Source organism: Furipterus horrens, unplaced genomic scaffold (genome assembly GCF_987537825.1).
Source record: "Furipterus horrens unplaced genomic scaffold, mFurHor1.1.pri manual_scaffold_12, whole genome shotgun sequence".
Classification (NCBI taxonomy): domain Eukaryota; kingdom Metazoa; phylum Chordata; class Mammalia; order Chiroptera; family Furipteridae; genus Furipterus; species Furipterus horrens.
Window position 1 is genome coordinate 96,792,545 of NW_028327182.1, and position 11,626 is coordinate 96,804,170.

The 11,626-nt window shown below is 57.4% G+C and overlaps 2 protein-coding genes across 2 annotated transcripts; one reads left to right on the forward strand and one right to left on the reverse strand.

Annotated features, from left to right (window-relative positions):
- The first annotated feature begins 2,852 nt into the window (after nt 1-2,852).
- LOC149996626 (protein FAM90A13-like) lies at nt 2,853-5,524 on the forward strand. Its single transcript, XM_090258239.1, has 4 exons — nt 2,853-2,963; nt 3,362-3,552; nt 3,894-4,002; nt 4,859-5,524. The coding sequence occupies exons 1-4, from the start codon at nt 2,853-2,855 to the stop codon at nt 5,522-5,524; spliced, it is 1,077 nt and encodes a 358-aa protein (XP_090114365.1).
- A 4,623-nt stretch (nt 5,525-10,147) lies between these two features.
- LOC149996627 (ubiquitin carboxyl-terminal hydrolase 17-like protein 6) lies at nt 10,148-11,626 on the reverse strand. The gene has a single exon (XM_090258240.1). The coding sequence runs from the start codon at nt 11,624-11,626 to the stop codon at nt 10,148-10,150; it is 1,479 nt and encodes a 492-aa protein (XP_090114366.1).

Here is an 11,626-nt window from a genome sequence, read left to right on the forward strand (position 1 = left end):
GTGCCCTCCTCCTCAGAGGCCAGGTCCCCTTGTCCTGCCTCTTCCCCTCTCTATGCCTCTCCCATCGGGTCTGGCCCCAGGTGCCCTTGAGAGCCCAGCACCTCCCCCTCCTTTCCTTCCCTTTCATTCCCAACCTTCCCTGCTCTCTTCCTGTTGTCTTTGGAGGTCAAACGCACCAGGCTCCTGCCTCAGTTCCCTGACCATGAGTTGGCCCCTCCAGAGATGGGCCCCACCAAGGGGTCCCTTCATATTTCCTTCACTGTGCCAAGAACACCCCTCCCCAACGCTCAGTAACAGACTTCAGTGATCAATCCCTGTCCCCACCCCCACCCCCAGGGAGCAGTCCCTGACCTGTAGGACTTGAGAACCGGCCCAGGTTCTGCCCCTCCCCCACCAGGAACTGAAATGGAGGACCGTCTCAGAGCTCCGGGAAACGGATTCCAGGTGACAAGTCAACCAAAAATAAATAAACTCATGTTAAGACCGCTTCCCTTAGAAAATCCCATCCTATAAAAGTCACTGAAGAACGTAAGTTTAAAAATTCATTATAAATTACACAGTTAACCAGGCTCAAAGTCTCATACCCAGTGGGCCCTGCGTCTCCCTCTGAAATGCGTGAGGAACAGGCAGGTGCCGCTTAAACAAGCGTGTAACCCATTCTTAAGAAATAAAAATATAACTTACACAGTAGGGGAATGAGTGCAAAGGTGAAGCTGAATAGAGCCAATATTTCAGAGTGATCGGTGATTTCTACAGTGAGTGGGGTGATCACATGGTCAGTTTAAAAAGTCCAATCCCTATATTGTGGACTAATATAACTGATACAACATCGTATACCAATATTCTTAGGTAATATATGATATAATGTAGAAGAATAATTCCTGGCAGTACCCTCCACAAACCAACCAACCAACAAAAACACAGTTCATCAGGTCAAATTAGGAAAGCGTTTGGAAGCAGTTTTGGAAAAAATGTAAAACTCTGAAATATGTGACATTAAATAAGTGGTAGGTAAGACATATTCAGAGTTAGGAAAAATTTCCACAAGGGACCATTTTTTGATGGGATTCAAAATTCCAACAGATTCTATCTGAAAAGATGAGGAGCAAAGTAAACACCCAAGAATTAAAAGAACTAGACCTAAATGATGTATGCAGTAGGAGGGACTTATTTTTCAGACAGGCGCAGGGTCAGGGGCCCTCAGAGGGTAACCCTGAGAGGGGACGGTCACACCACGGTCCCACGCAGCTGGACCAGGCGAGCTGAGTCCGGTCGCGGGACCCGCGCACACGGGCAGCCCCTGGGGGCTGGGCGGCCAGGCTGAGCCGCAGACAGCGGTTGAAAGTCCCTGTCGGACCTGCTGCCCCAGGTGGAGGGACCCGAGGGCGGGGCCCGTGTTCCAGGGCCTTGCCCAGGGTGACGGCAGGTCAGATTAATCAATAATACGTTTAAGGTAGATAAGAGGGCCCTGGGAGGTCGCATCCATGCAGAGGATAGAACGCACGGGCCCGCAGGATTGAGTCCTGGAGCCGACACCTGTGCTGGGGCCCTGGGGGCCGGAGCTGGGGACCTGCTCTGGAGGGCGCGTCAGACCCGGAAATAAGATAGAAAATACGCGAACCTGGGATTCCCGTGTTCGTTCCTCAACAAATTTTAATAAAAAGGACACACGCGCCCCCAGTACCCCCGACAGGTGCGCGGTGGCGGAGAACGGAGAAGGGAACCCCCTACCGCCGAGGGCAGCAGAGGCTGGGCACAGGTCCCAGCCCGTCCCCTTCCATCCACGGGGACAGGCCGTGACGGGCCGTGACCCGAGGCCCCCTTGTCCACGTGGGGACCACCCACTTGAGGACAGTGACTTGAGTCCCAAGGCCAAGTGTAGAACAAGCCAGCCTGCACAGGCGGAATCGCGGGCTCCCGCGCACACGTGTGCCAGCGCGGTCCCCGCGGACAGACAGACGGGGGACGACGGGGCGGACACGGTCGGCAGTGGGGCGGGCGTGGCGCTGGGTCACAGGGGCGGAGACGTGACTGGGGAACAGCAGAGCTGGGGGCGCCGAGGGCGGTGGTCGCCCCGAGGTGGCAGGGGCTCCGGGCCACCGGACGAGACGTCCCACCCCAGGGACCTCTACCTCGTCCAACGCGGGGGACGCAGAGGGGAGCGGCGGGCAGCCCCACGGGAGCGTCTTTTTCTCACAGATGCGTCTTTCGAGGAGGAAGCACGTGGGTCCACGTAACGAGATAAAACCCATGAAAAGGCTCAGGGAACAAGGTCCGGGCGCCAGGTCGGGACCTGCCCCCGCCCATGGGGATTATGCTAATGTGCTGGGCAGCCCCTGCGTGTCGCGTGACCTCGGAGCAGCATAAAGCCCGCGGGCACTGCCACCTGCGCCAGTGCGCCTTCCGCCTCCCCGGGAAGCTGCCGCGCGCCCGCGGCGCCGGTCCCGCACGACCGCTCTGCGGACCTGCTGTCGGACGGAGCGCGGAGCCCGACTTCGGCGCGTTTCCTTCCCTTCTGGACCTCCGACCGTCCCTCGGGGAAACGGGGCTCTAGGACTAGGGTGGCGCTCAGGATTCTCCCCTTAGGGTCCTGCTTGGAGGTAAATAGTCTCCTCGAGTCCTGTCCTGGGGGTAGGTGGCCGTGAGAGCGTGGTCGCAGGTCCGGGACCGGAGCTCACAGGCTGCGCAGGTGGATTTCCTAGGGGATCAGAGCTCCGCTCAGCCCCGTGGGAAAGAGGCTACGTGGTGCGGTTTTCTCTGCGTGATTCTGAAAAGCTTTCTTTTTTCTGTTAGGGGTGCCTCCAACCCAGAGCTGAGAAGCAGCGGCCTGAGGCCGCAAGGTGGTGTGGCCCATGGCGGGTCGCCACCCACAGCGGGGGTCCTGCCAAGTCTCGAAGGCTCCGAAGGGGAGGAAGCGGCAGAGGACCCCCGGGGCTCCCGCGGCCCAGGAGGAGGATCCCAGGGTGAGTGGGCGTTTGGCTCTGTCGGAGGCCTTGGGGGGGACAGCACGCGCTGAGCCCATAACTGCTGGGTCCCTTCCCCTCCCGGGGGCTCCTGCCTGGGTGCACTCAACAGGCAGGGTGGACCCTGGGGAATTAGGGGACTCGCTTCCCATGTTTGTGCCCAGATATTTCCATTCGGATCTTTGTGTCCCCGCCTAGACCTACCATTCCTTCTCCCGCGTCCCTCCCCAACTACCGTGGGCTGTGGGACACACCATGTCTTCGGTATCAGGCCCCTGGGGAGCCCGATGTGTCTGTCCTTGCCCTTAACCCACATTCAGCCTCCACAGCCGTCCTCCTGTCCCCTTTGGGATCTGCCTGTGGTTGGGCCGATCGCTGACCTTGTCCGCCCCCCGCAGGTGAAATGCAAGGACTGCGGGGCCTTCGGGCACAAGGCCAGCAGCCTCCGGTGTCCCATGAAGCGCTGGGATGGCGCCCTAGCCCCCCATTGCCTGAGTTCCAATAAGATGAAGGAGAACCGGACTCCTCGGGACGCGCGGGACCCAGGCCCTGCATACAGGGCGGCGGCGGAGGAGGCGCAGAGGCCGAGGTGAGCCCTGCGGAGGCGGAGCCCAGCCTGCGGGAATCCATGGCCCCTGCCCCTTATCTCCACGCCATCTGCATCGGCACCTCGTGGCCAGGGCGGGGCGTGCGGACAGAGGGCAGAGCCGCGTGCCGCCAGGATCACACTCGCATGATCAGTCTCCTCCGGGAGGCTGCCGGGGGGAGGGGCAGCAGGCTCAGAGGTGAGGGAGGGCCAGTCTGGCAGAGGCACCTGGCCTCTCTCCCTGGGTCACACAGAACCAGGGACAGGGCCTGGGCCCCAGAAAGGTTTGTCCCCATGGGGACAAGAAGTGGAGTGACTCCCGCTTACCATGTTCTGTCCTGCAGGCTTGAAGCACAGCAGCTGCAGGCTCTGCTCCAGAAATTCCCCAGGGGACCCCCAGCGAGGCCCCAGCAGCAGCGGAAGGAACAGACTGCACCCTGTGACTACGTGAGGGTGAGTGTCCCCCGTTCCCTTTCCTCTTCGGGGTCACCCCCCCCTCGGTGTGGGCGGGATCGTGGAACTTCTCGCGGGCGGCCGTGGTCTCTGTGGTGCAGTTTCCCGGTGTCCCTTTCCGGGGTGTCTCGGATCGTGCCTCGTGCTTGTGTGAGCCAGCAGCGTGCAGCCCCACGGCCATGGTCTCATAGATGCTTCCAGAAAGTGCAGTCCCTTCGAGGGAACAGGCGCCTGAAATCGGGTCCCGTCCACCCAAATTCCCGCCCACGCTCGTTAGCCCTCCAAGTGCCTCCGAGCACCCTGGTGTGTGTCCGTTCCCGAAGAGGGAGGGGAGGCTTGTTTCCCTCTGGTCAGCGGGCGCACGTGTGAGAGCTTCTGTGTGTATGTGTTGTCAGCACAGGCATGGGGGGGCCTTTGTGTTTCTGTCACACTGACCGGCCTGCGGTCACGGCCTCATCACCTGTCCCTGACGGCTGGTTCCGCATTTCCTGTCCGTGTCTCGCTTTAGGTCACGGTTCTTTCTTTGTTTCCTTTCATTTTGTACCTGATGGAGAGGAAACTCTAATGTGTGTCTCTGCCATCTCCCCTGCAGCAACCAACCCAGCCTATGCCCGTCCACACGACCCAGAGATGTGTTCCAGAGCCCGGTGCCACCAGTAGGTCACCTGTGGGGAGACCTGGTGTGACATCCACAGTGTGTCCCATCAGCAGGGCTGAGGGGAGCGCCTTCTCTCCCGCTGGACTAACCGAGGGACAGGGCCCGCCTGTCACTGGCAGCCCTCTCCCAGCAGGCACCCACGTTGTCCCGGACCCCCCCTCCGAGTGTCACGGCCCAGGTCATGCCCTCTCCCCTCAGGCTCAGGCCAAGCTCCCCGACGTGAGGTCCTGGAGCCCCCTGCCTCCTGCTGCGCAGGGTTCGGGCCAGGACTCCCAACTCAGCGGCAAGGCTGCTGGCAAGAGGCCCGCCCCGCCCCCCGTGCAGAGCTGCCAGCACCCGCAGAAGAAGCCCCGACGCAGCCCCTGCCCGTCCCCCCAGCAGAGCGCATGGAGGCCGGATCCCGGGCTCCCCCACACGCCCCGTCCTGCAGCAGGTGCACCCGCACTCAGACCTGCAGGGGCGCCGCGGGCGTCCGGGAAGACTCCCGCCCGGGGACGGAGCGTTGACCTCCTGCATCCACACGAGGGACCTCTCCTGAACACTGTCGGGGCCTTCCGCACGTCCCAGGGTCCTCCAGTCCCCCAGGGTCCCGGCCAGCCCCTCCGAATGGTCTTCGCCAGGACAGACAGAGGCCAGTGGCACGTCCCCCAGGGTCCCGGCCAGCCCCTCCGAATGGTCTTCGCCAGGACAGACAGAGGCCAGTGGCGCGTCCCCCAGGGTCCCGGCCAGCCCCTCCGAATGGTCTTCGCCAGGACAGACAGAGGCCAGTGGCACGTCCCCCAGGGTCCCGGCAAGCCCCTCCGAATGGTCTTCGCCAGGACAGACGGAGGCCAGTGGCGCGCCAGGCTGCTGGCAGCTCCCTGAGTGCCGCCTGCGCAGGAGCCGGCCCCTCCTGGTCAGGGTTCCCCCGCCCCAGGGGCGTCAGGGGGACCCTGTGCCCGCGTCCCCTTGCGTGTCCTCTGTAAGGGTCTGCAGGTCTCCTCCTGCTCCGAAGACAGCGATGGCCAGTGAGACACCCGTGTTGACCAGTCCTGTCGTTCTGCCCTGGTGACCCCGAGTGACTTCTGACCTGGTGCAGGGATGTCACCAGGTGCAGCTTTTCTGGCCAATCAGCACGTCCCCTGCTGTGCTGTGTGGACAAATGCAGGAAGCTAGACGCTGTCTCGGGACACATGTAATCACTGCAGTTTTTAGTTCTGTAGGCGAACGGGTGTACTTACGGTGCCCTTTTGTAGTTGACTGGTTATTGTTTTTATAGAACTAGAATGTAAGGTTAATGTTGTAAATTTAAATTGATTGTATAGGAAATTAAGTCCAGTTGCCAAAGCAGCCTATAAACTCCTGTACACAGGAAGCCAGGTAATGAATTTGTGTAAGGTCGCACCTGTCTCACTTGAGGACACTGAGGAGGTGCTCACCTGCGTGCCCTGCACGTTTTCAGTGGTGGTCCCTGTGCTGCGCTGAGACTGTCACTGTGTTGTATCAGTGGAAGCTGGACGGGGATGTTTCCCCTGACTTTGTACCTTTTGTTTATGAAATGCTGTATTAAAGTTGCGTTTTACAAGTCTCTTTCATTATTAATAAAATTCTGCCAGATAACATTGTACTTGGTCATCATCCCTTAGCATTTCTTGTCATTTTTAAAACAGTGATTGGTCCTCAAAGCTCGTTTCACTGAGAGGCCAGGAGAGTCTTGTGGGACTGATGGCTTCTTAGATGTGCAGGACCTCAGGCACACGAGCTGGACGCATCACTACACGCGCATCCACGACACGCCCACGTGTGTCTGATGCACCTTGAAAGGAGATTAGCCAGTATGCAGGCTGAGTCTCCCTTTGCCCCACACTGTGCGCATTTGGCTGTTTTCATAGACACTTATTCCTGAGTCCCACTCCAAGTGACATAAAATACTGTGTCTCTCAGAGGGCGGGGCTTTGGGTTTTCAAAGCTTTGCATGTGATCATCATGGGTAGATATGTCTGAAAACTCCTGTAGTTTCAGGTCAAAATGTCAGCTCAGTCACATGCTCCCTCCTTTTTCTATTCAGGATAAGGTCTGACTAGGTCAAGGTCAACCCTGTAGGTCTGGAGAGAGCATTTCCTTAGAAAGAGCACAGAACTGCTCTTTCCTCCTGCCTTCCAGGAAGCAATTCCTGTGCGATCCTGGAATGTGGACTTCCCTATAATAGTCCACGTGGGTGCAGTTTTGTGCACTCGGGGGAATTGTACTCTCTGCAGAGAGTAGTGGCTATCACTATTAGAATTCTCAATATTTACGTCATTCTGATCATCATTTTGAGCATAGTTCCCTTCCCCCATGATTTTGGTCATTACCCTCCTGTCATGGATAATTGTGGTGTCTGTGGTCACACAGCATTGTATCCACTTTCTCTATTGTTTCAGGGTGTCTATGTCATTACAGACAAAAGTGCACACAGCAGGTCCTAGAGAGATTTGCTCCCCAAGGTGTCCTTTCCGAGGTCAATTTTCTGATGCTTCCGTGTCCCCTCTTTGGTAGGGAGTGTCCCATGCTTCAGGGGGGACTTGAGGAGCGAGTCCTTTCCTTCTCTGAGCACCTGGAAATAACTAGAAGCATTCTCAGGGTCCCAGGAAAGACACGTCAGCCCGTAAGCCAAAGAGCAGACCTGCTACAACATACTTATGACCAAGTGGTCATAGTCCGTTCTACGCCTTTGAAAGTCCAGGACCCGGCCTGGAGTGAGGGGGCCCTCCAAGGACTGTGGCCCAAAGGGCAGGAGCCCAGCTGGGCCACATGGCTGTCAGGCAGCCTGGGCATGAGGCTTAGAGGCTGCCCAGCCTGTTCCCCAAAGTCGGGGCTCCTGAGCCCAGGTGGGGGCCCTGCTGTGGCGCAGGCCCCACGCCGTCCTGCAGGAGCCCGTGCATTCAGCCACCTCGGGAAACGCTGGACACTAACGACTATCCTGGCCGGCGGGACAGGGTGTGTCCTGACACCTCTTAGCACTAGAATCTGCTGGAGGACTCACACAGGACTTGTCCTGACCTCACAGCTTATCCGGGGCCTCAACTCTCCCATCCTGCTGCTTCCCTTGGTCATCAGGGGACAAGGGACATGGTGCATACCTAAGACACCGAGTCCAAGGACCTCAGGAGTCCCCTTACTGGCTACTGTCATCCCCTCTGGAGCTTTAAGTTTAATTTCTAACTATGTAGTTTAATTTTAATATCACTATTCAAATTATTTATGTCATCATGGTCATTGCTTTGGGTCCTTGTCTCTTTTTATGATAACTTTGCTTAGGAGTGATTTCAGTGGTTTTGGCCCTTAAGCATTGACCAGACCTTTTCAGGGAGAGAGCTGCCTATTTTCCTGATGAATATCAGAAGCTGCCTGCACAGCAGACACACACACGGGTGGATTCCCACGGCTTCTGTGCTGCTGCTAACCCTGGAGAGCAGGACGCTGCCCCCAAGGCCCTGCTTTGCCTCGGTTCTCCATGGTTCTCTGTGCTCCGGCCCAGACTGTGGCCCTGCTTTTCTCTCAGCCTCTTCACTCCCTGGTCCCTTGTTCCTCTGCGCTGGTTTTCCCCCTAATTCAGTCTGCGCTCTCCTCACAGCGCATTGCCAGACTTCGATCTGCCCCGGGCAACACCTTCCCGAGAGTTTACCCAGGTGCCCTCTCCTCAGCCAGGCCCAGGTAGCCCTGTCCTACCCCTCTCCGCTCTCCTCCTCTCCCATCAGGTCTGATCTCAGGTCTAGTTATGAGCCCATTTTTTCCCTCCTGTCTCAGTTTCCAACTTCCCTTGACTCTTCCTCTTGTCTTCACAGATCAAATACCCAGACTCCTGCCCCAGGCCCCTGACTTCCTGCCTTAGTCCCCTCCAGAGCTTGGGCCTCACCTGGGGGTCCCCGCATCTTCCCTTCTCTCAGTCAAGAACACCCCTCCCCATGTCACACTAACAGATTTCAGTGCTTTGCCCTCTAAATATGTCCTTTGTAATCCTCCAGTGGCCTCAGGGCCCCCTTAAGACCCCTAAGTCCTGCCACCCCACCCTGCCCCCACCAGGGAGCAGTCCCTGACCTATAAGAGAGAACCTGCCCAGGTCCTGCCCCTCCCCCACCAGGACCTGGGAGTCAGGGCTCTCCGAGGGCTCCAGGAAACAGATTCCAGATGATAATTCAACCAAAAGAAAATAAACCCATTTTAAGACCACTTCCTTTAAAAAATGTCTTCCTTAAAAAGGGACAGAAAAATTTGAGTTTAAAAATTAAGTGTAGATTAATGTACTCCCAGAATTTATTTATTTACTTCTTTATTGGTGATAAAAGAAAGGAGTCTTTATCCAAAAGCTACACCATTTTGGAGTAGCAACATTCCATTTGTATTAGTCACTTAGGCCTATCAATTAAGGCTAAAGCCTTTAATTCTTTAGTCATGACTTTAATCAAGCCTATTAACTAAGGCTAATCTTTTTAACTCCTGAGTCCCCCTTCCCTTCCCCCTATTAGCTTTTAATTATCTTATTTCTAAAAGATTAGCTTACAAACTAAAACAACATAAGACACAAAAGATACACAATTTTAGAAGAACGGCAGGCTTCTGCCTCAGAGCCCGTCCCCTGGAGAGCACCCAAGAAAGAATAAGCCTGCCGCCCTCTGCCCGGCCGGCCTGGCCCCAGGCTGCCCCACCCTTCCTTCCCCACCCAAAATCCCATTCACAGGCACCTGCAGCCTAATCACCCAGGCATCCTCAAGGAAGAGAGCCAGCGAGTGCTCCCAGGATTTAAACCCTGACCCTAGGGCATACTTCTGCCACCTGACTTGCCCCTTTGGGTCACGAGGGCAGAAATTCTCTGCGGGGTCAGGAGGAGGTGGGTGAGGCTGAAGGAAAACGCATAGCCCAGTTTTACTGATGAGGGTATGAACCAAGTCATGAAGTCTTTCATCTGGCTGTCAACAGCAAGGGATTCGTGACATCTCACTGTGACGGGAACACAAGAGCTCTACCCAGAAGTGACACCCAGAAGTGAAACCAGGGTTCAGTCTGCATCTCAGGTGAATGAGGCAGAAGCTGAAGCTGGACTCCGTGGCCACCCGTGTGCAATTGCGGGCTGTGCACCTTTCGTGTCCGGCAGGTCAGGTCACCCTGCTGACTGTCAGTAACCCATCCAAGCAGCTGCAAGGACAGATGTGTAGCATCCAGCCCCCGCCCACCTCCACCTACCCTGAGACCCCCACGCCACCATACCCAGGACCCGCCCAGATAGGTAAAACACTCAATCCCTTAGAAAACATGGAAAAATAAACTCCATCCTCCATCTCTTTATTTAATATTTGAAAGCAACTACATAGATTCACAAACAGCCCACTTTGCAAAAACCACAAATCCTAGGCCCTGCCCCCCACGCACAGATGGACCCTCCACACATAGCCCACGGGAGAGTCTCTGACCAGGCCGTCAGCCCGATGCTCTGCAGGACAGGCACGTGCGGCCACGCTGCGGCCGGGATTACTGAAACACGTGCAGAGACCTCCGCCCCTTATTCTTCCTCTTCTTAGCCCTGGCTTCTCCCCTGGCTGTGAGCAGGTGGTTTTCCTGCGCAGGAAGATGCTTGGTCATGCCATCTCTGTGTTTGGGCGGGTGAATCATGACAGCATTGGCCGGCAGGGCACATTCCACTTTCCTGAGGTTGAATTCGGGCTTCGGTCGGGATTGCTCCTGGAGCAATCTCCACTGCTCTAAGGAGGTGTGTTTGACTGAAGTCTGTTGCACAGGATCCTCCACCCCAGGACCTGTGACACTGGAGTGACTCTCGGGCCCCCACTGGGTTGATCCCATGACTCTATGCTCCGTCCCGAGGCACCTCCGCTCCTCGCTCATGGACACGCTCCCGTTGTTGCTTTCCAGTCCACTCTTCTGGATGTAAAAGAGGACGTAGGCACGTTGGCTCAGGGCAGAAGACACATCACAGGCGGTGACCTTGGTGTCGTCCATTTTAAACCATTGGCCACCCGCAGCCTTGATGTAACAGAAGTAATGTCCGCTGTGGCACGTCCACCCCGCGTGGACCAGCACAGCGTAGAGCTCGTACACCAGGGGCCCTGCGCCCCGCGGAGACAGGAAGGGCTGCAGGCGGAGGCGCTCAGGGTAGCGCACCTCCTTCTCCGTCTTGCTGCCTGTGAAGCCCGAGAACCGCTTCAACGCCAGGATGAGGACCTCCGAGGCGGTGTGCAAAGTCAAGGTCTTGGAAGCAGGCACCTTCTTGAGGCAAACACTGCACTGGTAGGAGTCGTCACCATCCAGCCTCTCAGGCATCGCCAGCAGCTCCAAAGCTTGGGTCACACTCTCGGCCACCTGGATGTCCAGGGTAATGTCCAGGAACGGGTCTAGAGTGTCAGAGACGCTGTGGCAGCGGAGACACTCGATCTGAGATCTCCAATACCCCCCAAATATCTGACGGATTAGGGTGGCGTCCTCGGAGGGCCGGGCCGGCTGCTCACAGTCACGCAGACACGCTTGCTGCATGGCGTTCACAGTGAACATGAGATACTCGTGGGCGTCTTCCTGCCGGCAACTGTGGAAGCCTGCGAGGAGCTGCTTCAGGGGCTGGATCACGTCCTCGGGATGCAGGAGGGCCTGGGTCACGTGAACTTGCATGGCACACAGGATGCAGGACATCGGCTGCTGGCAGGTCTCCGAGTGCTGCCAGGACAGCAAGTAGCTGGCCAGGGGCGGGGTGTGGGTCAGGCACTGCAGGGCTGCGTTCACGTAGCACGTGTTCCCCAAGTTCTGAAGCCCAGCCCCGACCCCAGAGGGTCTCCTCCGACTGGAACAGTGCTCGGTGGGAGCCCGCGCATGAGGCAGCGCTGGCTTCTCGTGGCGACAGGGTCCCCGGTGGACTTCAGCTCCGCCTGCATTGGACCAAGCAGGTTCGAGTGTCGAAAAGACGTTGAACGGAGACTCCTGGGGCAGAGGAGCAGCCTCCAT

Coding starts and splice junctions, on each gene's coding strand:
- LOC149996627 (XM_090258240.1), bottom strand. CDS start 11,626: ATGGAGGCTGCTCCTCTGCCCCAGGAGTCTCCGTTCAACGTCTTTTCG.
- LOC149996626 (XM_090258239.1), top strand. CDS start 2,853: ATGGCGGGTCGCCACCCACAGCGGGGGTCCTGCCAAGTCTCGAAGGCT. Junction 3,553..3,893: donor GAGGAGGCGCAGAGGCCGAG/GTGAGCCCTGCG, acceptor TCTGTCCTGCAG/GCTTGAAGCACAGCAGCTGC. Junction 4,003..4,858: donor CACCCTGTGACTACGTGAGG/GTGAGTGTCCCC, acceptor CTCTCCCCTCAG/GCTCAGGCCAAGCTCCCCGA.